Here is a 27,599-nt window from a genome sequence, read left to right on the forward strand (position 1 = left end):
TGTCACAATGTTAACAGATAAAACTCTACTGTGAATGTATCCTTTAGTCCAGAAGAGTGCATATGCACATAGTTTTTCAAAAGCAGGAAAAGCCAGATATTTCCATAATTAACACTCAACCAGGTTGAAGAATATTTGAAGTTGAGTTGTTAGACATTTTTTAAGTCTGCCTATAAAAGAAATAATTTGAAGTTGATCAATACAGGTTTAAGAAATATGAATTCCCTTACCTTCAAGAAAGTCAAGGAGTACTGCTCAACCATGCACAGTTCCTTCCCTTTAAGAGAGTCAAGGAGTACTGCTCAAACATGTAGTTTAGAGAAAAGGCACAAACCAGGAACCATGAGCTTTACACCATCATTAACAGGAACTTACCCTTACCACACGTAAAGAAAATAGCCATTGGGCCATTCCCATATGCCATACCCACATTATATACAGTGCTGCTTGAAAGTATGTGAACCCCTTGAGCAGTTTAGAGTTTTCTGTTGTTTTACCATGATTTTTCTATTTTATCATCACCAGTTTTCCATAAATGAAATGTCAGGTTTATGTTTATCAATTGCGTGTACTTGTTTAGAGGGAATTGTGTGAGTAGCCAAAAAACTACATGAAACATGGAATTAGTGTATGTGCAAAAGTAAGTGAAATCAGTTCGGCAACGGATGACATCACCACATTCAAAGTGAATGGGGATCCATCAACGTTGACGGATCAACGCATACATACGAGCCAGCCGTAATGCACCAATGAAGCAAACGCAATATTTTTTGCCAGATAGGCAAGTCAGACTTGGGCAGTGGTGGTGTGTGATTGCTGCATGAAAATGTTTCATCAGAGAAGAACATGTGGACCCAAAATCCATGCCTTGTGGAAAGTTTAATTTATCGCCGGAAATGTGTGTGTGTGTGTGTGTGTGTGTATGTGTGTGTGTGGCCTCCACTCTGGCACCCCTCCAGCACAAAGGAAATTGTGTTATGATATTAACTTGCAAAGAGTTCACCTTCACTGATTTGCCCTCAAGCTGAGCAAAAGCCAAACATCACAGCATTAATGCGCAGAAGAGCTCTGCAATAGAAGTGGTGGACCAAACGACATGAAGTTAGATCTGTAACACGTGTACTTTATTTTAAGACAAACAAAAAACTGAAACAATGGGAACTGGTGTGTCTACACTAAATTGTGGAAACAAAGTACTTGAAACCAATAGAAATGAACACACAGAAGAAACAAATCATCAGTGTGATTTCTTTTTGTTTGTTTGTTTTTTAAACAAAATGTACAAGCAGTGTAGTTTTTAAGGTCACAAACTTGGATATATTTAAGCATTGATTTTGCTGTGACAATCTTTTAATCAGTACAACAGATCAGAGAGTTTCTGCCAAAAGGTAATACAAAAAAAAAGTCACACAACTTTCCTAACCATGACAAAATAGGGTAAAATATGCAAGTCCAGTCTAGAACAAAAAATGTCTGCTGGCCACACAAAGCAATATAGTTAGAACCAGGTTTTTGGACTGATAGACACTAGACCATGTGGTTTGGACTGATAGACACTAGACAGACCATGTTGTAAGAGATCCAGACTAGGGAAGGTTCCCTCACAGTGGCTCCTTGACCGATGATGACTAGAACAGAATTGCTGCAAGTCCACAATGCAGTGAAATTTAAATACAGAACGGCAAGTAAAAAGACTTGCAGAATAGTTCCCAACTTTCCTTAATTATAAATTCACATTGGACCAGATGAAAAACGTAAACAGCTTCAAACATATCTTCAAACTAATCCTTCTCTATTGGATGCATCCAAAACAGTTCTTTATTTTGAAACTAAAGTGGTTCAATCTACTTGTTCTCTATCTGAATGTAATGTCTGAGCACTCTGAACCACTCATCCATTTAGATATAGCTTAAAAATTATCCTTATATGAAAAGAAAGCAGAGGTTGTTATGGTTCCAAACGTTCAGTGAAACACTCAATAACTTTGTATGATAATGTTCAGCGGGCTGTTGAAGAAGTCTTCAGGTTTGTTAGATCAGCACCTTTGTGAATGCATGGCAATGAAAAAAAAAATACTAAATTTAAAAATTAAATTTAAGCAATTACCAAGCTGGTTGGACCTGTAAGATGACAATTTTGTGCAGGTAATGACATGACCCTATATTAATGGAGACATGACCCTATATTTATGGAGACAATGATCTTTCAGGAAAACACCACAATTTGTCTCCTTGGCTGTAGTGCATCTGACCATCACATGGACCAAAACATTGCATACCCAGACTATAAACAAAGGCAACAAATGTAGTTCTTGCTGTCTTGGTCAAATAAAGTCAATAAAGTCCTATTTCTGACATCCTGGTTTCTACCTAGTTACTTGGCCTTGACAAAACCTGGCCTGGCCAGTCCTTTAAAGACGTGGAGCTTCCCTGCTCCAGTCAGCTCAAAGCTGTAGTCAGTGGTGACATAAGGTAGGTCTCCGTCCACTCCAGACTGAAAGACAAAAGAGGAGGGCAATGCTGTAGTCATGCTCACTCAAATCTCCATTTCCATTTCTACATCAGTACACTTCAACACCATAGATATTGTAATGAGAATGAAATGACACAGACATGATGCAGCCAACCCCTACTAAACAAATCAAACACAATCATTCTGGTTTAACTTTGTAATCAGTCCAAATATGATATGGGATGAACTTAGAAGTACTGTACATGCTGTGTGTGTGTGTGTGTGTGTGTGTGGTCTACCTGTGTGGTAAGCAGGGCTTTAGGCAGGGAGATTTCCCCGAGCAGAAGGCAGTTGACTCGACGGAGAAGAGCTGGAGGGACAGGAGTCACCAGGAGATAGAGACCCCTTACCATATCCACACCCCTCAAAACACCTACGACACAAGATTTAATGGAGTCACCAGGAGATAGAGGCCCCTTACCATATCTACACCCCTCAAAACACCTGCTACACCAGATTTAATGGAGTCACCAGGAGATAGAGACCCATCAGAAATGTCAACTCAATCGATTTTGAAACATTGGTTAGTTCAAACATATGTGCATTGGGAGCAGCAAAAATAACATATTGCTTCAACAATACTTCATTTACTTGAATACAATTGTGAACAGCTATATGAATCAAATTGACCTTTTTTCCCCATGAAAATCCATGACATAAACCGTAAGGCTTTAAATGAGTTCTTATGGAATGACCTCTTTTCCATCTAGCAAGACTGCTCACTTTTAACAGTCAAGACTATATTTCAAAAATAAAACTATTTCTTACCCAGGCCAACACACGGGCAAATGGGAGTTTGAGAAAGGAGCATTGGACCACCCCGACCAGCCACATTCTCATCCAGGCAGCACAGTCCCACTAGGCTGGCGTTGGCCGCATACAGGATGTGTGAGGGGGCCACCTCACAATGAGTCACACCAATAGCCACAGATGAGACGGACACCTAGGGAAGGTGTAGGGAGAACACAATAAAGAGAACAGTTTCATGTTTAACCAGAACACAAATACGAGCCATAGCTGTTGCTGTCATACGCTCATATAGCGTCCATATTCAGGGAGGTGTACCTGGTAAGGGGTGAAGCAGTGTAGAGGCCGAACAAGACTTGAGTCTGGGGACTGCATTTGACTGAAGTATCCCATGAGAGACAGATCCCTCAATTCATTACTGCGCTGGTGTCGCCTTCGTTCCAGAGAGCAAATGAACAGCATACCGTCAGTTACAGAAAATACTAGCAGATCTCAGATTTAGTAAGTTTGCACAAGCCAGATAACTGCCCATTGTGATTTCAGTGCTGTATTTGACCCCATAGTGCCCTGAAGTAGTGATTTCAGTGCTGTATTTGACCCCATAGTGCCCTGAAGTAGTGATTTCCGTGCTGTATTTGACTCCATAGTGCCCTGAAGTAGTGATTTCAGTGCTGTATTTGACTCCATAGTGCCCTGAAGTAGTGATTTCAGTGCTGTATTTTACTCCATAGTGCCCGTAAGTAGTGATTTCAGTGCTGTATTTGACCCCATAGTGCCCTGATGATGCACAAGAAGAAGAGAGATTCTCTACAGAAGATGTAGTATGGACAGTTAGATGAACTACTCTAATACCAGGAAGTACCTACATCACCTAGTCCTCTACGTGGTACATATGGCAGACATAAAGCCATTAGGAAAAAATACAAATTAACAGATGAGACCTGAAGCCAATGCTTCTAAACAGAAAAATTACCAAAAGGAAGCTTAATGTGAGCACCCCAAACCCACCCAAACAACCATTGACTTAGAATGGGCCCATGACCTTGAGGCTGATAGCGCTTTCCGCTTTCACTCAAACTACAGGAGACTCTGAGCAATAGGAATCATTCATTGTGAGATGTGAAGTTTGAAACTGTATGACACAAAGACAAGTTTCTCTCTTACATCTCCCCTGAGGTGCCAGCCCCAGGGAACTCGGAGTGGATGCTGAGGAACACATGGCTGTTTGGGGCTTCCTGGAGCTCAGCTTGTCCTAGAGCGGACGGGGCTGGGGGGTGCGTCTGCCAGCCGTGAGCAGTTCTCAGGAACTCAGGAGTGAGTGCAGGACATTGAGAGGTTTCTCCAAAACTGAGCTGAACCACGTGAGTCACGGAGAAGAAACGAACAAGGTCAACCAACAGCTGAAAACCGAGACCTAAACAGAGAGAGAAAGAAAACAATTTAAGAAAACACATGGGCTAAATCAAACTAAACCAACTAAATATTTGGATTAAAGTCTACTGGTTAGTTACTAATCCCTAACCCCATGTCTCAGATGGGATCATGGGAACATAAAAACTGAATGAGTTGGAAAAATTGTAAAATCCCCATAAAAACTTTGACCTTAGCACAAGAAGTGTGTGTGTACACCTATATATATGGCTGTGGGGTAGAATCCTCACCTCTAACCCAGCCCATGGTGTTAATGATGACTGGCATATCACCACTGCTGTGGCGCCACAGTGACTTCAGGGAGTCCAGGTAGCGATCGAGATCAGATTGGCAATCAGCCTGGCCGTAGTACACCATGTGTCTGGGCTCCTGCTGATGGGTGAAGGGAGGGCCTACAGGGCACAACTCAAAGTGTCAAGGACATATGGACTCAGTGGGGAGGATTGCCAAAGCATAGTCTTGACCAATTATAATACACTTTATTTTCAGTGAAGAAGGTCTGTTATAAGGCTCTAGGACAAGCAGTCCTACATTACCACATGTTAACCAATGTTTCTGTTCTAGCTTCAGCATACGTTTGACAGGGTTCTGCCTTGCAAATTTCCAACTTGGTTATTCATAAGAATATTCAAAACAATCGTCTGTCACCATACTCCGATCTTGCAAATGCACACTGCATAATTAGGGTGCAAATGCACACTGCATAATTAGGGTCCAAGTGTGCACTGCATAATTAGGGTCTAAATGTGCACTGCATAATTAGGGTCCAAATGTTTCATTGCAGGTTATAAATTGTTTTCAGACATTGTATGAAGGAAACTCAAAAGTAGACTGGTGGAAGATTTTACCTAGAAGAGGCTCTGTGACCGCTGACAGAGAGAGGCATCCTGGGGGGGTGAACTCGGTCTGTCCCACATCACACTCCATGTATTCTACGCTGGTAGTGCTGCAAAAAAGTTAAGATTGAGAATGCACATGTCTACTTACAATTAAATCCTTCCCTATATTTAAAAAGTTCTAAGTATGTGTTTTCTTAAAAAATATCCTATGAAAATAGGTTGTTGCTGAGTTTGTACTAAATAATAGCATATGTGACACTTTGGGATCAATGTTTAAAGATGGGGAAAAACAAGGCCTCTTCCGGTCCGTTCTGGTCAAGTTTGGCGTGCTAGATTCTATCAAGACGAATTATTAGTTCCAAGTGTTCGATGCAACAAATCCAGTCAAATTGAGAGAGTCAAAGTTACTTGTACAAGTGAATGTGTGAATACTGCTCAGGGGTAAGATGTGTTTGAGTGGGATTGGTCTAGTGTATCCCTACTCATGGAATGCCTGTTGTCCAATCAGAAATTAATAAATTGCTCGACCAGAACTAACTGCTGTATAATATGATATGATATAATACGACACAGTATAGACAAATTATGGTTACGGTGACTGTGGCAAAATACAACCTGCTACACTGATATAACCGCTTTGCTTTATTTCAGGGTGCTGTTCAACCTGTCAGATTGATTTTGCAATAACGATCAAAACACCTTCCTTCATGTGTAGAGTATAATCTGTATCATTTCAAAAGCAGTGCCGATACAACAGTTAGTTAAAGCCAAATAATCTGACTGCTGAAAATAATCCTCCATTTGAAATCTTTGACCAGTGTGTGGATGCAGTGTGACTGTATAAATATTTCTGGTTCTCACTGGTTAAGGAGGCTGTTGATGAGGTGACGAACAAAGGTAGACTTCCCAGAATTCCTAGCACCATACACCAGGATAACTGGACAGCGATCACAATCATCATCTGTTGAAGTATAAGCAGTAGAGATAAGATGTTATTCAAAGATTTGATTTTTCTGAAATCAGTGTTCAGCATTCCGTTTCCTATAGAATTATTGTGAGGTTACTTGAGAGGACCACAGAGGCACTATATGCTGCTAACGCACCTCCCCATACTCGAACCAGTCTGTGCAGCGCATCTCTGTAGCTCCTGGAGGTCATCAGCCCCGGGCTGCCACTACTGTTCAGGGCTGTCACTCCCACTGCACTCAAAGCAGAGTTATCCACTGCCGAGTCTGCACGGAGTTCTCTCTAGATACACACACACACACACACAAGTCATTCAAGCATTCAAGCACATAATCCCCAATATTGCTATACAATAATTTAACAAATCTCATCTGCATTAAGCAAATAAGGAAACATCCATAAAGATATCGCATATTGAAAGCAGTGGTCAATGCCAAAACTGCAAGGGGTCAACCGTCATAGGATGTGCTATGTGACCACTGACTCAGCAGTGCCAGGATGTTTTTCCTATAACAGTATGTACAGTGTTATAGTATGTGCATTTGTTGTTTGAAAGGCAATCAAAAGCATATCTTAATATCTGTCTTCGATCAGCAAAACGAACATGTCACTAGGGTGGTCTTTACCCTCCACTGGTTCCTAGTGGTTGCTCACATTGTCATTTATGACACTGATCAATAAGAATGATTAGTAAGAGCGATTCTTCATCCTGACCACTACGTTAGACGCACATCTGGACTGGGGCTTTTATGCATTTCCACATCCGTCACTGAATTGATTCTTTGCCTCTAACAACACAGCCCAAAATGTGGACAGGCAAATTCCCATAAACCAATATAAAGGTTTTGATGAAACAGTTCAACATCCATGTCTATTTATACAGAGCAAGTGTGCATGCAGTATCCAAACGTACCGAGCTGAGGCAGAAGAGCTCCTTGAGCTGGGACTGGCTCGTGAGGAAGCGCGTGAGGGGGTTATCCAGGGCTTCAAGCAGAATAGCACATGAATCTGAATCCATCTCATTCAGCAGATGCTTCCTTGGCACTATACAAACACAAACACATACACTATGTTAACGCACACATCATACACTATGTTAACGCACACATCATACACTATGTTAACGCACACATCATACACTACGTTAACGCACACATCATACACTACGTTAACGCACACATCATACACTATGTTTAACGCACACATCATACACTATGTTAACGCACACATCATACGTTTTTGCATGCCATGAAATGATTTCAGGGATGTTGGCAACAACCCAACTGAGTAAATGGAATTTAATGTTAAATACAGATTTGCACAAATTTGAGATTGCTGGATAAAATGACAAAATGATTCAGCTGAAACCTACTGTCCACAGTCCCTTGCCCAATGGCTGTATCAAATACATATACTACCGTTCAAAAGTTTGTAATCACTGCGAATTTTCCTTCTTTTAGAAAATTAGCAAGATTATCTTGTGAAAACTAACAAGAAAAATAGTGTTGACATTGTTAACGTTATAAAAGGCGTTTAATTCAATGAATGCACATTTACAACATTACAGCTGGACCCAGCTGACCTTTGAAAGATGAACTAGAGTTTTTCTTAGTGCACACACATAACAAACAGCTAGAGTAAACTAGTTTGAAATGTGAGAATTTAAAAATCCAAATTATGATATATGACCAGATTAATTGGGGCGACAGCGGGGCGACAGCGGTACGGGGGTAGAGAAGTCGTTTAGTAATCAGAAGGATGCTAGTTCGATTCCCTGTCGAAGCGTCCTTGAGCAAGACACTGAACCCCTAATTGCTCCTGATGTGCAGTGTGCCATCAGTGTAAATGTGTATACATCCTTGTAAGTCGCTTTGGATAAAAGCGTCTGCTAAATGACTAAATGTAAATGTAAATGTAAATTAATTCATAAACAGAAAGTCTAACAAGAGCCTAACAAATATTATTTGCTAGCATTTAGCATAGTGATGGAAGAGTCCTGACCAAGATGGGGCATAATGTAGCCTAGTTTAAATCATTATTTGGTGAATAAAGGCTCTCCTTTTTTGGATCATTTATAAGTACAGGAATTGTTTTGTTTTGTGATATAAACTATAACCTTGCACCTAATCCGTCACTTTGACTTTCAATGTATCCCTTTTAATTCTGCACAAGCTACTAGAAAACATTTTCAGACCCTATTGTCGCCATTTTAAAACATGCTACTGTAATTTACTGACTGTAAATCGTGGTTTATACATTGATTTTATAAACTTTCTGAAGCCCTGCAGTTTAGACAGGAATTCAACCAGCTCACCATCAACCGCTGAGAACCTAGGAACCTGTCTGTGTTATATTGTAGTGTAACTCTAAGTACCTGCTAGCATCCTGTTTGTGTTATATTGTAGTGTAGCTCTAAGTACCTGCTAGGATCCTGTCTGTGTTATATTGGAGTGTAGCTCTTAAGTACCTGCTAGCATCCTCTTTGTGTTATATTGGAGTGTAACTGTAAGTACCTGCTAGCATCCTCTTTGTGTTATATTGGAGTGTAACTGTAAGTACCTGCTAGCATCAGAGGAAGCCTCAGACACAGGTAGAGCCTCCTTCATTATGCTGGGCAGAGCCCACCAGTGAAAAAGGGCTACATACAAAAATGAGTCGGTCTATTGAAAAGCGGAATATAAGCCATGTTAAATCTTACCAGAGGACAGGTACTTGCGCACAACCATCTTGGCTTCCTGCCGGCCTTCTTTGCGGTTTTTGGTGGATAGGGAACTGTCTGCCAAGGCAGTGATGGTGAGGGGGCAGTGAGAGGATGGGGAGTACAGGGGGTAGGGCTGCTGGCCCTCCTCGATGGTGAAGCCCAACACTTCCACCCGCCCATACAAGCACGTCAGCAGGCACTTTCCCCGAAAACACAATGTCTGCAAACACCAGAGACCATACAGACACAAAGGGAACTTATATCCAACCCATCACTCACACTTTTGCCTTCGCAGACAACTCTACGCCAAATGACTGGCTAATGTCAGGAAGCCACACAATCAACTAAACACACTGCTCTTTCAAATATACAATATTAAATGAATATGTTAAAATAAACACACTGCTCTTTCAAATATACAATATTAAATGAATATGTTAAAATAAACACACTGCTCTTTCAAATATACAATATTAAATGAATATGTTAAAATAAACACACTACTCTTTCAAATACACACACTATTAAACTAATGTGTTAAAATAAACATGTTCTTGTGACCTGTGGTTTCCCATGATCAGTCTTGCATGAGGTGTTTGATAGAGCCTGTGCTTACCTGGCCTGGTCGCATAACCATCAAGGTGCGGTTGTTGACATGGTCAAACTGGGTGAGAAACGGTTGAATGTCTTCCCCTAGGTGTTCTGACGGCAAGCTCTCTTCAGCATCAGCATTGGTCTGCATGCCATTCTGAAGCACAGACTGGGCATAGGCCCTCCAGCCCCGCGAGTCCTCTGTTTCACTGTCACAGCTGCTAGACACACTCACAGCCTGTCCATTGCTGTGCGTATGTGTTGCTAGGCGCTTACATTTCTGTCCTGCAGGTAGAAGGCTGCTCACAGTCCTAGCGCTGACAGCTTTAGCATACTGCCTCTTCAGCGGTTTCAGGCTGGGTTGTCCACTGCTGGCTATCTGGTGCTCATAGCTAGCTGATGCAGGAGCATCTGCATGGAATGATTTATTGTGGCCGTGCCATTTGGAGTTCTTAGCTCTTTTGTTGCCATTTCGCAAAGTCCGTTTGGGTTGTGATGAGACTTTCTGTGCTTTCATGGCTTCACAGGGCCCTCAGGAGGGACTTGCACTTGCACCTGAGGGATGGAAACAAAAACATACTGAAGACAATAATACTTTAACCAAAACCGCCCAAAACCGCCATTTAAACCTCACCCTCTCCGATTTCTATGCAATTTGGTACAGGTCCATTTTGACTAGAAAAGCCAAAATATCAAGTTACAGTTCAATTGGACGCACGGTTCCAGAGATACAGCCCTTGTTCCCCGCCCCCCATACTTAAGTTATTTAATCTCTGATTTCTGAGCTAATCATTATTAATGATGTTTATTGGAATTCAGATGTCCAGAGGTATTTTGCTTGGTTAATAAAAAAAAAACCTAATTTAATTCTTGTTGTGTTAATATATAGGCTACAGAAATGTTAGCCATGTCAACCATCTTCTCCATCTGTGTATGTGTTCCAATGTTGCATACCACATAAATAGGATAACTAAAAATCTGATGTGTCCAGACATCGCCAGCCTATCAGCATGGGTTGCTGTGGAAACAATGTAGGCATCAGTAGCTACAGTATCTAGGTTCCATTCTGAATCTGGCAAAATAAGAAAACGGATTTTGGCTAGCAGTCTGAACAATACCGACGTATATGTCATGGAAGCAATTACACAAACTTTTCAATGTGGACCGACATCCATCGAGAATGGAGAATCCTACTTATTTCGCACAGGGTTAGAAACGCTACCACCAGGGGGCAACTCAATTACTTCCACTCCCTTTAATTCACATTGTACAGCTAATGGCAACGCGAAATTATTGGCCTTTTCTTTCGACCAATTTGGAAGAATGCACTTAAAAGCTGTGGCAGAGTTGAATGGAAACATTGAATATGACAGAATGTATAACCTGCTACTTGTCCGCTTAACATCTCAAATAAAATAACTAATGTTAACTGGCCAAACCATCATTCGTAAAATACGTTAACTCACTAGCTAACAAACAGTTGTTAAAAAAGCAACAACTCTTCAGCGGGCCATCTAACGATGTTATCTGTCAACAACACCACAGAAACGTCATCTAAGGTGAACGTCATGTACGACCACCTTACGTAGATAAAACGTCGTTAAATTGCTCAAATGTTACTGCTGAATGCTAACAGACAAAAGAGAATCACTAGCTAGTCAACTATCGCCAAGTTAGGTAGATGTTGTCTTAAGAAATACTCACCCGTTCGAAGTTCACAAAAGTAACGTTAGCTAGTTATGCCTTGCTGTACCGGCAGTAACCCAAGCTAAAACGTTCGCTATCTAACGTTCATGTGTGCAAAACCGCATGTTACCTAACTAACTACGCATACTTGTCATGATACCATTCCATCGTTTGGGAAAATAAGAGAACTTATGTTAAGAAGAACCTAGGAGATTTTTTGAAGTATGAGAATTTGGCTATGTAACGCTAATCGTTAGCTACTTTTAGCAGTCTTTGTAACGAATCCAACGCCCCCCTACAATGTAATGACTGGATAAAAAAGCGTCTGAATCAGTAGGCTATGCTACATAATACAATCAAAGCTCGTCTACGGGCAAGAAGTTGCCCATGCTGGGTGCTGTCATATGTCGAGCGTGCGTGGTGGCCTTGCGCCGTAGACCGTAAAAAGAGAGTAGAGCGCAGTGCTGTGGTCTAGTGGACAACAACACATGATTTCAGAGTTTGTGTAGTGGTTTCCTAGATAAATCGGTTATGCGCAAATCTGACCTAAATACAGCAAATCTACCGGGCCTTTCAAACATATAAAGTTACAATAGGTGATATGAATCGAAGCAACGTACTAAATGTTTTACAACTATTGGCAGTAAAGTGTTTGCAACACAGAGCTTGTATTATCGGTTGGCCAGTTTACTGAAAATGTGCAAAACAACCGTCATTTCCGGCATGTGTAACCTATAACCTTTTAGTGTCGTTGTAAAATGTAATGTTAGTTCTGTTGTTTTCACATTTATCCCCGAGATTACTTGCAGATAAATTAGTTAATTTTCCCAGTCTTTCCTATTACCTTAAGACAATTTGGAGTCATTCAGTCTGGTAAGTTGTTCAACGTATTTCAGCAGCGGAGATAAAAGCTAAGGGACTGTCTTACAAATTGTGGATATTACCTAAACGTCGAGGTAAGACAGAAAACGAGAAAACATAGTTTAAAATAAAATTGAAGCAAATAGCTGCAATTCAGAGATACACTGTGTTCATGTTTGTTAAAAGATTATCGTTAAACCTAACATAATATTTCACAACGCAATCGAGGGTCGTTTGTGTTAGGTGAAGCAAACAACCGAACTCCAGTTTATCTGTTAGGGAGAATACCGGTTGAGGGGGTTTGTCTGAATCGACCATTTCATAACTTTATGTAACATTACTTACTCCTGGACTAAACATACGTCATATAGGAAGACAAAGTGTGTGTGTGTGCCGTGTTATGTGTAAAATAATGCTATCAGACGTTAACCAGTCGGCTACATACTGCTAAAATGTGTGCAAGAGGATGAAAATGCATGCAAGATACAGATAGAAAGAGGAGTTTGGTTAGGTTTGAACGAATGTTTGTTGGATTGCATGGCGTGACGGCATGAAACCAAAATTTGTTATAATGGGTGCTTTCATCTTTTCGAGATTGCAGCCCATTCAGTGCAGTTGGTCTAAGCTATTCGCGAGCCAGGGCATCCTGGAATCAGGAACGCTAGGGAGGCATCTGTCATGTCCCTCTGTGGCTAGGTACATTCAGATTTTTGGAATTGCTGCTTTGAAGAAGAAACGCTTATTTCAGATCTGAACTTAGCTGTCTGAAATTTGCTGGCCAGTTGTGATAGGGTGACCAGTGACCACCCTCAAAGGAGGATACTTCTGTCAAAAAAGCAGGACGGATGACAAACTTAAAAAAAAAAATGACTACCTTGAGCTATATAAAAGAGCTGTGAGTATGTGTATGTTTGTGTGTGTGTGCACTGTGCACATACATGCCATGAGTGTGTCTGTGTAGAGAGAGCACACACACACACACACACACACACACACACACACACACGTACAGACACAAACATCTGTTGGTCATTTGATAATTTGTTATGCTTATTTTTACTTTTATATACTGTTTATACTATTCTGTTTACTTTTATATTCACATATCATAGATCATATATATAAAAAACTCTTTGTATGATATGATGAGGAATGCTTTGAAAATAGCCTATGTTGCGACGAAACTAGCAACAAACTTAAAATTCCACAAACAAGAATATTTTCTAGGAAGTGGCTGCCTGCCTCTTAAATTACACCTTTAGGGCTTCATCGGTCAGTGGTTCCAAGGGTGAGGCCAAAACAGCGTCCAGTACCACAGACCGGCTCCATGGCGGGGAAAGCGGCTTTATAACTGGGAGTGGACATTGTGCTCTGTTTAGAAAGCGGCACACTAGTGAATGCTGGTTCTCTGCTTCTCCCTCAAAGCTGATATGGCAAGCAGAGATAGCAGCTAAGAACACCTTAACAGCTGAATAGGCCCTGTCCTGCAAGTCGAGAAGAATTGTTATTTGCATATATGCACTAATAGGATGCGTAGCACAAAGCCTTGGTGGGCAGGTGAAATTGTATATTAATTTGTGGAGGTGTTGTAGAATTCATGTATTTTGAGCCAATCCTATCAAGAATTCTAACATGTGCTGTGATAATAATAATAATAATTGTATTCGTACAAACGACACACTGCAACACACACGTGCATATATAGTGGCGACACAGGACACACACACGCAGGCCTGAGGTCACTGTGAATTTAATCTCTGCATTTCTCCCATCCTGGACTGTCCTTCCTCCAGGACCCCCAGGAGCAGTGGGCAGCCTTTAGGATGACAAGCCACTTATATTTTTTTGGTTCAAGTCCAACATATATCAGTGCATGTAATGAAAATATTGAAACTGTTAAATTGTCATTGTGAAATGATTAAATATCGTGTTGAATTAATTAAGTCCAGCACAGTTCAAACCACCAAAGTGTAATCATTGCTGTGGACTTCACATGATTTAACATATAGTCAGTCCTAGGAGCCAATTAAACCATGATTTACCCATGGGGTTGATGGGTAATAGTACGTATCTAGAGCAAAGGGAATAATCCCAAATGGTGAATAAACCAAGCTTAAATTCAAATTATAAAGTAACTTTCAACAATTAGATGAGTTTTTGTCTGCGTCTACCTTGATAAACTCCCTTTTTGCACTTTAAAGTTTAAAGGTAAACCAGGTGACCAGCAAGCCATGGAACAGAGAGGAGGTGTGTAATGCTAAAATGTGAATGACACAAAAGGAAATGTATTGTCTACCTTAGTTCATCTTTATGTAACTACATCTGCATACGACATACCTATGCATGCAAAGCAAAAACATTTATATCAAAACAAATATAAAGTAGAAGATTAGAACATTTATCACAATTCAATGCATACAGAGAGAGACAGACAAAGGAGAAGGAAGGCAAACGGGAAGAGGAAAGAGCGGTGTGTAAATGTTGATGAATTGAAAGATAAAGAGAAAAGGAACCCCTCCATACTTTCTGTTTTCACTGATATTGTGTGCCTCTACATTTCAAAGGAAGGTCTGCAAAATATAAAGTAAATGGGGAAAATGTAAGATTTTACCATTCCAGTTTCTGCATATGTGGGTCAAACTTTGGACTTGACCTGAGGAAACAGTAAAAGAGAAAGGTTAATACTAACAGTCTTAAGCTGTCTACAGGGTGGCAGACTACTGCAGCAAACTATTTAAATGGGCTTGCACCTCATGCTGTCTGTCCAGGAGGGTCATAAAGAGTGACGGTGTATTTTATGTTTTGCAACGTTTTTGAGGAATGCGAGGAAACAAAAGTATCTTTTGACAGGAGAGAGTCCCTAGGACCACACACAGGTTCAGTGTGCTGTGCTGAACACAGAGGGGCGCCACGCTCATTCCGAGTCCCATTCCATTCCCAACCTGCCTGCCTCTTAACTGGGAAACACTGTCAGGCTGACTTCTTGTTCCGCCTCGCCCCTTGGTTGAGGTGGGTGGTAGGCTGTTCCGCTGGTGGCGCAACAGGTGGGCAGGGCTTCCTGGTCCTTCTGGGTTAGTGTCTGGCCAGACGGGCCTGCCACTTATTTTTGTCACTTTGGAATTCAAAAGCTGGGGGAAGGACACGTGGCCACCTGTGCTGTGTTGTGACGGGAGGCACTGATTGGGCCTCTGTGACTTCCTAGGTAATCACAGTTGCACTCATCGTCTTTTTTTCTCCTTTTACCTCTTCTGCATGAGTGCCAGAGCTGTGCCAAAGATACCGCCTGGGACCATTGGTGCGCCCAGTATTGCATCCTTTTCTCATTCTGAGAGGTTGTCCAGGCTTAACCGTTGTCCACACTCCTGGATCACCATTGTGGCCATGGTTCCCTCAGCTTGGAAGGCGCATCTGTGGAGTTGTTTAGAAACCTTGATTGAAGTCCACTTGTGGTATACTACATTGATTGGACATGATTTGGAAAGGCACACACATGTCTACATAAGGTCTCACAGCTGCACAAGCATATCAGAGCAAAAGCCAAGCCATAAGGTTGAAGGAACTGCCTGCAAAGTTCAGACAGGATTGTGAAGAGGCTAGCATCTCTGCCGCATTGGAGGTTCCCAAGAGCACAATGGCCTCTATAGTTTATAAATGTTTGGAACCACTAGAACTGGTCCTAGAGCTGTCCGCCTGGCCAAGATGAACAATCGGGGGAGTAGGGCCTTCGTAAGAGAGGTGACCAAGAACCTGATGGTTACTCTGGCTGAGCTCCAGAGATCATGTGTGGAGATGGGAGAAACTTCCAGAAGGACAACCATCACTGTAACACTAAACTCTCCTCCTGGCTGTCCACTGACATTCCCCATCCAATCTGAAAGATCTTGAGATTAATCTTTTCATGTCATGTCTTTATTTTATTGCATCAAATTATGGCAAATGGGATCGATAAGAATATCAATAAGTATCGGTATCGATAAGCAGTATCGGTCTCAATAAAATCCTAACGATACCTATCCCTAGTCAAATGCTAGCTGTTCTAGTGCTGCCTAATACAAGAGGGTCCTGGCCAGATAAACTACCTTAGCAGCTTAGCATGCTAGCTTGCGATGTAAGCTTTACACCGCACACAGTGCTCACACAAGCGTTGCAATAACCCCAAATGTTAACACATGGTCTAACATATACTCACCTGTCAGTCAGAACATTTACAAAAGGTGTGTAGTGCTGTTTATTTAGTTATGTTGCAGCTATGAGGTGAAGATACACAAACCTGTGTTATGGGTTAATGCAAGTCGTCCATACACATATCCTGCCAGGGCAGGCTTGAGCGTCTTGGGAAGAGGTACTCTAATTCTTTCAACTTAAATAAAATGCCCAGTCAGTAAACAAATGTCATCCATGATGCAAATCACAATAATGACATTTCTCGTTGTATCTATTAACATATTGTAGTTTAAATAAATGAAGGCAGAGGAAGAAATGCCACATCAAACCAGCGCATTTTCCAAAAAATAACTTTTGCAGAAAGATTGCTAGAAAGACGGTGCTGTGACATCTAAACAATAAAAGTATATGATTGTATTAGAATCGGAGCCATTGAAGCCATGGAATGCCACATGTAGAGTGGGCGTGCACCTGTGGCAAGTTTACACCTGAACTGAGTGCATAGGGGGCTCACTGAGAGTGTGTGCAGTTCACCCACTTGTTTAGCTGTTACAAGAGCCAAAAGCAGAGCCACTTTATATGAGAGAAATATCATATCCACTCTGGGTCGGGGCTCAACAGGGTGAATACGGAGAGCATCCAGCACAAGGGGAGATCCCACTGTGGGACGCCAAACCGCCGGCCGGCCTGAGGCACAGTACCACTCTTAGAAAACGGGTAGCCAATGGATGTGCACCTGCTGACACACCATTGAAACCTACATTAGTGGAGATTGCCGCTGAGTAACACTTTAATGTCAAACAGTTCCTGCAGAAAAGACTGCAGATAAATCGCTTCAAAAGAACACTGAATGAGCACCAGCCTCTTGATGAAGCATCTCAAATCAGCTCAAATCTCTTCTAGGAGTCAACTGATAATCCGGTCATTAGATTGTTGTTGTTTGTCTTCTTACTCCATAGTGGAGAATAGGCCATCGATAGCCAGTTTCCACCGGATTTGGTATCCACTTGTTCTCGATGTTTCAGTAATAAAAAAAATAAAAACGTATAAAAGCGATGCATGTACTATCCTGATGCATCTCTACTGTCAGGAAAAAATGCTTTTGGTATGGTAACATTCAAAACACAAAATTCCCTCATTGGTCGAGAAACCAAGATAAAAGGGTCATTGTGGTTGCTTTCCAGTTGCGTTGTATACTGGAAATGTAAAAAAGGCAGTGAATTGAAATACTTAATGTTGTCATATTGCCTTTTTATTTTCACACCGGAAAAAAAACATATTAAAAGCATTCAAATATCGGCCTGAAATATCGATTTTGTCATTATCGTATCGTATCTTATATTAGTCAAACCCAAATGTCTTCCACTTCCATAAGTCTGTATAAACTTGTAGTTGAAGACGCCCTACAACAGTGTTTACCAAAGTGTGGGACTGACTCTATGGGGTGCAAAAAAAAATCTAATGGTGATGGTAATTTAAATAAAAAATAATAATTTATAAATCAAAAATGAACAGTTTGAAGTGGTTTAGCACCCAAAAACGCAACCACTTGAGATTTGGCTAGTGCACTCTTATTGAGTTTAAATCTCTGAACTCTACCATAGTGTGTATGGTTTTATGTATCTAAAGAGTTATATAGTGTATGTAAAGTTAGCAAAAGATGCACTTCATTTGAATATATATATTTGAATATATATTTCAACATTAATTATAGCCTGTAAACAGTATTTACAAACGTGATCAATTAAAGTACACAACATGCACTTTTTAAAAGTACTCTTTTATGTGTTACACATCTTCCACCCCTGTATTTCCTTTACTTGCTGTATGACCACCAACACTTGTAACCTTCCCTACAACAAATCCAGCAACATGTGGTTCAGTGAAGTAGTAAAGAAAATCTACCAATGTAGTACTCATTTGGCACTGTAGGGGTCAGTGCTCCAGAGCTTTCTGGCAGTTGTTTCAGCCTGGGAACATATTGGCTAATGACATACTTACCTACAACGTAGTCCCACATTGGTAAGGGTGGTCATTTTAGGCAATGTCGTTTGAGTACAGGGTTAACTTAGTAACCTAGCCAATTAAAGATACTACAGCTAGCTAAATGTTTTGGAAATTTTCATATAAATAACGTAACTTTTCCTGTCTGTAATAGATATGACATTACCACGTCTGTGAGGCTGAAGGCTTCAAAGAGAAGAAATGGATCAACAGGCCTCTGCTCATGCACAGCGAGTGATACACATGCTGAACCAACAGAGGGAGTTGGGTCAGTTTTGTGACGTAGTATTAAGCGTCAGTACAGGACAGGTGTACCTTGCCCATCGCAATATCCTTGCCTGCTTTAGTCAACTGTTCCAGGATAGCAGCTCCAACACCACTGAGAACACGGAGGTGAACCTCCCTCAGGACTGCCCCTCGGATGGACTGCAGCACCTTCTAGACTTCTTCTACACGGGCGAACTCAAGCTGGAGAATGTCAGCTGGGAACGGGTACATGATGCAGCAAGCGCTCTATCAGTGTCAAATACACTCATCCCTGCCCAACCCTCACCAAGAACAGCTGTTTCTGAAACAAACCTGGCTGATTTGACCAACAGTGAAGGTAAACCGGAGAGCGTTGTGCTTGCTGCGGATAAGACAGATGGTGTGCCTGTTAAGGAGAGGAGTAGACATCGGCAGATAGCCAGACATAAGCTTGATTCTGCCCCTGGCACAACAGAGGCTTCAGAGTCCATCACCATCACAACTACTCGATCTGGGCGGAGGGTGAAAGAGCCTAGGCGTCTTGTTGGACAGAACTCCACAGAGGTGACTTCTCAAATTGGCATACCCAGAAGACAAGGCTCAACACTTTCTAAGGAGGACATCAATGCAAAGGCAGTCAGTGCCGAGACAGAGAGCAAGAGCAGTGGCCGAGGAGGGAACCAGCCAGAGGTATTAGAGCTTACTGCATTCTACTACAATTAAAATATACTTTGACATAAACTGATGCCACTGTATAACTAAAAATGTGATGCCTGATGTTTAATATTGAAGTCATACAATGTATCTGTATACAATGTATACAATGTATCTGTACAATGTATAAAGGTGCAATCCAGTTTTTAGTGTAATTTTTTTTAGAAATTAACTAAAAATGTCAATAGAATGTAAAGAAATATGGCTAAGGTATTGCCATATTAGCTTTGGCCTGTCCTTTCTCGTAAGACCATCCTGTCAGCTAACTCAAAAGCTTGAGTTCTTTAATGAAGATCTACAGGTGTCTATTTGCCTCGACTAAGTTAATCACATAAACATCTATCAGTTATAAAAGTGTTCATGGTACATGTAGCCATTTAGTCTCCTTCATCTTTGCCAAACTTTTGGGTTATTCCTGCAAGGGAGAAGAGCTGGGGGGTACAAACGTTCTCATGATACGCTTACCGCAATTTGTTTTAAGTGTGGAGTATGAAATCATTTAGCTCGCTAGTCAACAGTGAGGCAGTATTGTGTATGGCTCCTTTCAGGTACATAATCTATATTGACTAGCTAATTCTATTTTGTGTGGGCTTTGCATAACCAACACCATGGTTTAACAGTTAAGCCACAAAAAGACTTAATGAATTGTACCATGTTGCTATTCCTCTTTATTGACCATCTGGAGATAACTGTGTATTTTTACATTCGTTATTCCTCTGTGTTTGTATTCTTGCCTCTCTTCATGTCCGATAGCAGGTAACTGGGCCCATCCTGGATGGAAGTGACCAAAATAAAACTGCCTTGGACAATGACCTGGAAGATGATACTTTTGATGGCAATGCTGGAGTTGATGCTCTCAGTGAGGATACAGATGAAGAGTACATGCCCAGTAGTTCACCCTCCATCAAGGCCATGCCAGGGCAGCGCCCCAAGCGCAGGGGTCAGGGAAAGCCTTTGAATAAAGAGAAAGCCGAAGACGCAACAAAGGAAAGCAAGAAAGGTTCTGTGCAGTGCCCCACTTGTCATAAAACCTTCCTAAGCAAATATTACCTCAAGGTTCATAACAGGTATGTACGCTAATATTGTTCAATTCAACAGATATGCCAGCATACTTCTCACCACATTCAGCCCACTTGTTTTGGAACACTCCAGTCACATTGCACATTCATTTCAAATGATAACAGTGTTCAGTGTTGGACTGCTACAACAGTCCATGTTCTATTTCACACACCAGACTTCAATTCCTACATATTTCTGCTAAATATGTGCAACATGTGTCTCAAGAAATAAGGTAACCGTTGGCAGCCAGCACTAGTGTTTTACACATACACATGCACACTCTATATAGATAAATGAATGCACTGTATGTATGTTCTCTTGTGTAGGAGACACACAGGTGAGAAGCCCTTTAAGTGTGAGATGTGTGGAAAATGCTACTACAGGAAGGAGAATCTGCTTGAGCATCAGAGAAGAAATTGTCAGAGCAGAACCGAAGTGGTGAGTTTTCTAGATACATCGATAATATGCATTCCAAAACAACTCAAAACATTCCTCTGTCACCAGTTAAAGGTGTGGTCTGCAATTCTAATCCGATACACTTTTTGGCAAATTCAACGACTCACTGGCCTCCAGCTATCCGTTCAATGTGTGCTCTCAAAAAAAAAAAAAAAAAAAACACTCCAATGTTTGTTCACAGTCCTGACACTGTAAATGGTAAACAAACTTAGTGGCTCTGATGACACCATAAACAATTACAGCCAATCAACAGTTTACTTCAGGAGCAAGGAAGGGGCGTGGTGTTATTTCTGTGACATGGTTGACAAATGCAGCCCACATCTACGTCTAGCTCAGTGAGACGAAGTAAACTGACCTAGCTTGCAAGCAAACGCAGGATGGCATAACAACAGCTTATTATGTTGTTGAAGGGCTTATTGTCAGTACCAGTGTCCTTGCTAGTTAGCTTGCTAAAGGTTGGGTAGTTAGTAGTTAGTAGTTTGTAGCTAAACCTCTGTCATTGTGGCAGACACTCATTCCATCTCTGCAAGTGTTCTCACAAGGTCTTAGCTTATGGTCTAAAACTACTCTGGCATTGCACCGTGGCACCTTGCATACAGAAATGTGGAGCTTAGCGTTCCCTGCCGTGTTAATAGTAATTTGTTTGTTGATTAGACTAAGGATATAATGTGTTCATCCACGATAACAGGGCCCAAGGACTCAAAATACTCTCCTTTCTGTTCTGTTTGGCCAGGGATATGCTGTAAATGTTTCTTTATGCTTACTTACTTTAGTTATGTGTCTCGCTCTCTCTCTCTCTCTCTCTGTGTGTGTGTGTGTGTGTGTGTGTGTGTGGTTATCTTAGGTGTTTTCATGCTCTGTGTGCCCAAAGATATTTCACCGGCGCCAAGAGCTCCGTGTTCATATGGTCTCACACACTGGGGAGATGCCCAACAAGGTACATAAACAAACACACATAAACACAGAAGCATACGCCACTGATTTCATACCAAGGTACATAGACAAACACACATAAACACAGAAGCATACGCCACTGATTTCATACCAAGGTACATAGACAAACACACATAAACACAGAAGCATACGCCACTCATTTCATACCAAGGTACATAGACAAACACACATAAACACAGAAGCATACGCCACTGATTTCATACCAAGGTACATAGACAAACACACATAAACACAGAAGCATACGGCAGTGATTTCATACCAAGGTACATAGACAAACACACATAAACACAGAAGCATACGCCACTGATTTCATACCTTTTACCATGTGTTGTATTGTTTTGTCTCTCTTAGTGTACTTCATGCTCTGAACAGTTTATGCAGAAGAAGGACCTCAGGATCCACCTGATCAAAGTCCACGGAGCTCCTAAACCTCATGCGGTGAGTTACCGTTCACCTTCCTGTATCTGACTACTGCAATAACCTAGGACTGCAGTGGACGTTTATTTTCACCCCTTGCTAACAGCAACAAAACTGTCAAGACAAATATTTTGACTTTTTTTTTTAGGGTTGCCTTTTCTGTAGAATGGGAATGTCTTTGACCTTTGACCCATGGTAATGTGTTGTGTCTGTACCATTTGTCAGTTTGTATATCAGTGGCTAATGATACCAACCGTGCCCTATCCTGTGCCCTATCCCTACAGTGCTCTCTCTGCACCAAGTGCTTCTTTTCACGCACAGAACTGCATCTCCATGAAGCCTCAAAGCACCGTGGTGAGAAGCTCTTTGTATGTGAGGAATGTGGTCACCGTGCCTCCAGCCGAAATGGCTTGCAGATGCACATAAAGGCAATACACAGGTGAGGTCTACAAGGCCCTTTTACTGGACATCATCTGCCTACTACATATAGTACAAATCTATGCTAAGCACTTGTAAGCAAGGTTGTGAAACTATAATGTGTATTCTGTTGTCTCTCATCAGGAATGAGCGACCATTTGTGTGTGAATTCTGCAACCACGCTTTTACCCAGAAAGCCAATCTCAACATGCACCTGCGCACACATACAGGGGAGAAGCCCTTCCAGTGTCACTTGTGTGGCAAAACATTCCGTACACAAGGTGCTACCTGAAAATACTAAATGTTTTAATTTGAAAGGTCGTCTATCTAACTTTGTGGCCCCTCTAACTTAAGACTTATAGTAATAACATTTGTTCAGTATCAATTTTGTGACGGATTTTGTGAATGCCTGATCTTTTCATAACAGCTGATGTCAGGACATCAGCATTAGTTTACTTTAAGATAGGGAGCCCTAATGTTATTGATGGGCAACAAGCAGAACAACTAGCAATGTCCGTTGCACATGAACTAAAGCTTTTGTGTGGCATGTGGGAGCATTGGATTGGTATTACATTAGCAAATGATTTTTCCAGGTTATTAAATTAGCTTTAGTTCAGACATGGTGAACTTTGAACTTTGCCAGTTGCCCATCAATGCAGAAGACGTGCTGGTGGTTCCCCTGATGCACTACTTCCAAGCCCAACTTAGAATTTACTTTTTACAAAGTTTAATACATTTCACACATCAGTATGTTTGCTATAGTTGACACATGTTTAAACTAAGTGCGTCCTCAGGCTCATTTTCTATTACTATAATTAAAGGTGAGGTCTGCGATTCTAATTAATACACTTTTTGTCAAATTCAGCTAATTTTTCTTCACAATCCTCTAGCTGTCCTTAAAGGGTAATTGGGACAGGTAGTAACCCTCCACTATTTGTGAGGCCGTACGTTATTGTCTTTAACCTATACTCATCAGCTTTCTCTGTTCATGTGTGCAGCCAGTCTTGATAAGCACCACCGTACACACACTGGCGAGCGTCCCTATGCCTGTGAGTTCTGTGAACAGCGTTTCACGGAGAAAGGTCCCCTGCTCCGTCATGTTGCCAGCAAACATCAAGAGGGCCGCCCTCATTACTGCCAAATCTGCAGCAAGACCTTTAAGGGTGAGGGAGACGGCCAGTGAAGATGTGTGTGTATGAATGTGTGTGTTTGTGTATATGTTTGTGTTCCGTTTAGTAAAATTGTATTCTGACTCTGTAAATTCTGTTTTCCTTCTCCAATTCCTTAGCTGTAGAACAGCTTCGTGTTCATGTGCGACGTCACAAAGGAATGAGAAAGTTTGAGTGTTCGCAGTGTGGCTACAAGTTCACCAGACAGGTGGGAACACCCATTACAATGTGCATTATCTTTCACCAGTGTAAAACACCGATTACAATGTGCATTATCGGTCACCAGTGTACATTATCTGTCACCAGTGTAAAACAATATTCTCGACTTCAGTCAGACTGTATTGAATACTGCTCAAATCTGGTTTTACACTACTGGAAACATTTCAATGGCCACTGCTATGCTAGCAGGACATCCCAGGACTTGGATGCTGACATCTTTGCTAATTGTTTCATGGTGCTCAGGTCAGACATCAAAAATGTTAAAAAAGCCAAATCACCTGAGCTGTTTACAGTTTACACCACGGTTGTCAAACAAACATCATATAATAATAATAATACAAACAAAGGTGTGCTATGTTTTTTCCTCATAACCCAACAATCTGATATTGAAATAATAATAATCTTTATTTGTAGAGCACTTTTAAAAATCCATGTTACAAAGTGCTTCACAGAGATAGCAAAATAAAACATAAAAAGAATGAACTAAATCTACCGCTGTGTTTTTGAGAAATCTTCATATAAAACTCTGGCCCAGTCTAAAGCATAGGTGATCGGCACAAGACTGTGACATGTTGCTTCACATCTCTAGAGGGAAAGATAATACATATACCATTGCACTGTCACATCTAAAATAAGTATACAGCTGTTCTTTTTCCAAATCCACCCGTGGCATGCCGGTGTCCAACCTCAACCTGGGCCCTCTTTGACTTAACCCCCTTCTGTGAACTATTATTATGCTAGCACTGATGAATAGAAACAAGATTCCATTGCAATATGATCTTAAAACTTCCAACAGGATGACATCCTTCTTCTATGCAAAACATGTATCTCCTGCCCCTCCCATCAAACCCCACCCCTTCCAAAACAGAGACAGTAAATTGACATTGAAAAAAGACTTGCTGCCTAAATAGAAATCCCACTCTGAAAAAGACTTGCTGCCTAAATAGAAATCCCACTCTAAAAAAGGCTGACATGAGGAAACAAAGTAAAGATTGTCATTGAAAAAGCAAATCAGAATAAACAAAACATCAAAACATCTTTTCACTGCTCAAAGTTAATTACAATATATTTTTTCCAACTTACCTCTCTACTTTTTTTTTTACTGATTTAATGTACGCTTTTATAGTTGTTGTTTTTATTTAAATTTTCATTTTCATGATATATGGTCATGTCAAGGAGAAAATCATTCCCATTTGCTGCCCAGGCTATTCACAATGGCATTTAATAATTTTTACAACAATTCATTTTTTTTAATAATAATAAAATTCTACCTTTAAGAAGCTCTTGAAGACCCAACTCTTAAGAGAGCACCTCCCTTCCTAACTTGCACTTCTACTAGTACTTAACTTGCACTTACATTCCTGCTTTTTTCTTATGTAAAATTGTATTTATTGTTACACTAGGTCTCTATTGCTTGTAGCTTGACTGTTCTCTCCCTTGTACGTCGCTTTGGACAAAAGCGTCTGCTAAATGACTAAATGTAAAAATGTAATATGCATTTTTGTTGTCTGAACCTCACATCTCAAATACGTTTGTTCCCTGAACCTAAACACTGCTTTTGGTTTTCACTGCTTTCACGTCAGAATATTTCAGTCCCCTCATCTCTAGCATAGCGATGTTTGTTAGTTTGGAATTTGTGAAGTAAACAATAGCTCTGACAGGCTGAGAAGGAGCAACAAGGTAATCAGTCACTCTTACTCTTATTCCACTTGTCCCACCCTTTAACACATAAGTACACAGATCCTTCTTCCATTTAAATTGAGGAATATATATCAGTCATATAAAATTTTTTTTTTTTTTTTTTTTACCTGATAATCTCCTGAATTACATACTGGTTATCTGAAACTTAAACTTAACTGATCTGAAGTGTTACTGCTGCATCTTGTCAGGATCGCTCTCGGGGATGGGACCCGAGTCGCTGGATTTGGGAACCAGCGTTTCAGCCAAGTGTGTCAGAGAGGACCCAATAGCAGTATGCAGTTCAAAACTTGGTTTCTTCATTATTTACAAAAGATAATTCCAAGCAGCGATAGTCCAAAACACAGAAGATACTTCCAAGAGCAGGATAAGAACGAAAAAGGTTTAAGTCCAAAACACAGAAGATCAGGTGCAGGCAAACGGCCAAAAACTAGGGAGATACAAAAAGTAGCTTTCAGGCGGACCTGAATACAAAGCTACCTGAGGCGGCTTGAGAACCGCGATGCGACGCGTACCTTACACACACACACACACTTGTCTCCCTGGGGGAAGACCAAGCCCAAAAAGTGCGTGAGAGCACTAGCTGTGTGGTTAGGCACTGCGTGTCTTTGCATAAAGACTAAGTGCTTGAGAGCACTGCTAGCTAGGTGCGTGAGAGCACTACCAAAAACAATATAGGAACAAACACAATCTAACGACCCGATAAGGTCCAGAGGGATTAGCCAGGTATTTGTACCCTGGCTAATTAACGGAAGTGACAATCACAAAATACAAGACAGGTGAGGGCACACAATGGAAAACAGGTGAGGGCACACAATGGGAAACAGGTGAGGGAACATAAGGGGAAACAGGTGAACACACAAATCACAACAAAGGCACATGTGTACGAAAACAAGTCTGTTCTTTTTTGTCCCTTGGCCATCAGAGGCCGCCAATGTCCCAATACGTGGCAATCGCTGCCAGCATCGTGACACATCTAGGCCCTAATTCTACCTTTTTCCCTTTCGCAGGCTCATCTTAGGCGTCATGCTCAGATCCACAATCGTGTGGAGAACTACAACCCCCGGCAACGGCGTCTCCGTAACCTCATTGTGGATGCGACGGAAGACAAGGAGATGACCTCATCCACTCCTCCAGCCAATCAAGGGGCTGCTGCTGAGGCCCAAACGGATGTCATTGGTGTTCTGATCCAGCCAGGGACCATCGTGGTGCAGGGAGTAGTGCCAGGCCAGGGTGCATCGGAGCCCAGTAATGGAGAACGCCAGACTGGGTTTCCTGTGATCTCAACAGCAGGCAGCAGCACTGGCAGAGCGCAGGTTGGGTTTGCTGTGTTACCAGCACAAGCGGCGGTGTCCTCCAGTAATGGGGAGACGGAGTTTACAGTGGTGGATGTGTTAGAGCACAACTTACTGGTGACAGATGCATATCCCATACAGCACACTGAGTCAGACCACTAGGCCAGAGAGCATACGCCAGAGAAAAAGAGAGTGGGAGAGAACTAAAGAACAACAAATGAAGAAAAACACACATTTGGGTCAATTGACATGTGAGGTCACACATTTGAGAGTCACCAAAACTAGAAAAAAGTACTTTGACAGGACATGGGGTATGACATCATCCCTGACACAATTCTTTATCATCTGCTTTGCCTTCCAACCACAGGATTGTTCACTTCCTTAAGAATAAAAGGAGAAAAATTACTCAAATTTAGATAAAAATGTACAGTTGCTAAAATCATCGTTGTTGTGC

At 41.3% G+C, this 27,599-nt stretch overlaps 2 protein-coding genes across 3 annotated transcripts; one reads left to right on the plus strand and one right to left on the minus strand.

The window, feature by feature from the left end:
- Positions 1-1,102: 1,102 nt before the first annotated feature.
- nol9 (nucleolar protein 9) lies at positions 1,103-12,018 on the minus strand. The gene is made up of 13 exons (XM_012820857.2): positions 11,491-12,018; positions 9,812-10,341; positions 9,193-9,415; positions 7,408-7,538; positions 6,632-6,776; positions 6,390-6,489; positions 5,538-5,635; positions 4,920-5,081; positions 4,423-4,672; positions 3,577-3,691; positions 3,280-3,454; positions 2,751-2,884; positions 1,103-2,493 (listed from the first exon to the last, which is right to left on the minus strand). Exons 2-13 carry the CDS (start codon positions 10,301-10,303, stop codon positions 2,374-2,376), a joined length of 2,145 nt encoding a protein of 714 aa, XP_012676311.2. The 5' UTR covers positions 10,304-10,341; positions 11,491-12,018; the 3' UTR covers positions 1,103-2,373.
- Positions 12,019-12,165: 147 nt separating this feature from the next.
- zbtb48 (zinc finger and BTB domain containing 48) lies at positions 12,166-27,584 on the plus strand. Of its 2 annotated transcripts, none has more exons than XM_031566771.1 (11): positions 12,166-12,428; positions 18,656-19,437; positions 20,215-20,528; positions 20,847-20,958; positions 21,821-21,913; positions 22,282-22,368; positions 22,632-22,786; positions 22,909-23,045; positions 23,763-23,927; positions 24,053-24,141; positions 26,861-27,584. In XM_031566771.1, exons 2-11 carry the CDS (start codon positions 18,703-18,705, stop codon positions 27,305-27,307), a joined length of 2,334 nt encoding a protein of 777 aa, XP_031422631.1. In that variant the 5' UTR covers positions 12,166-12,428; positions 18,656-18,702; the 3' UTR covers positions 27,308-27,584. The 2 variants fall into 2 exon arrangements, with proteins under 2 accessions (XP_031422631.1, XP_031422630.1); XM_031566770.1 differs by having other exon boundaries at positions 12,166-12,345.
- The last annotated feature ends 15 nt before the right edge of the window (positions 27,585-27,599 follow it).

This window comes from Clupea harengus, chromosome 4, assembly GCF_900700415.2.
Source record: "Clupea harengus chromosome 4, Ch_v2.0.2, whole genome shotgun sequence".
Lineage (NCBI taxonomy): Eukaryota > Metazoa > Chordata > Actinopteri > Clupeiformes > Clupeidae > Clupea > Clupea harengus.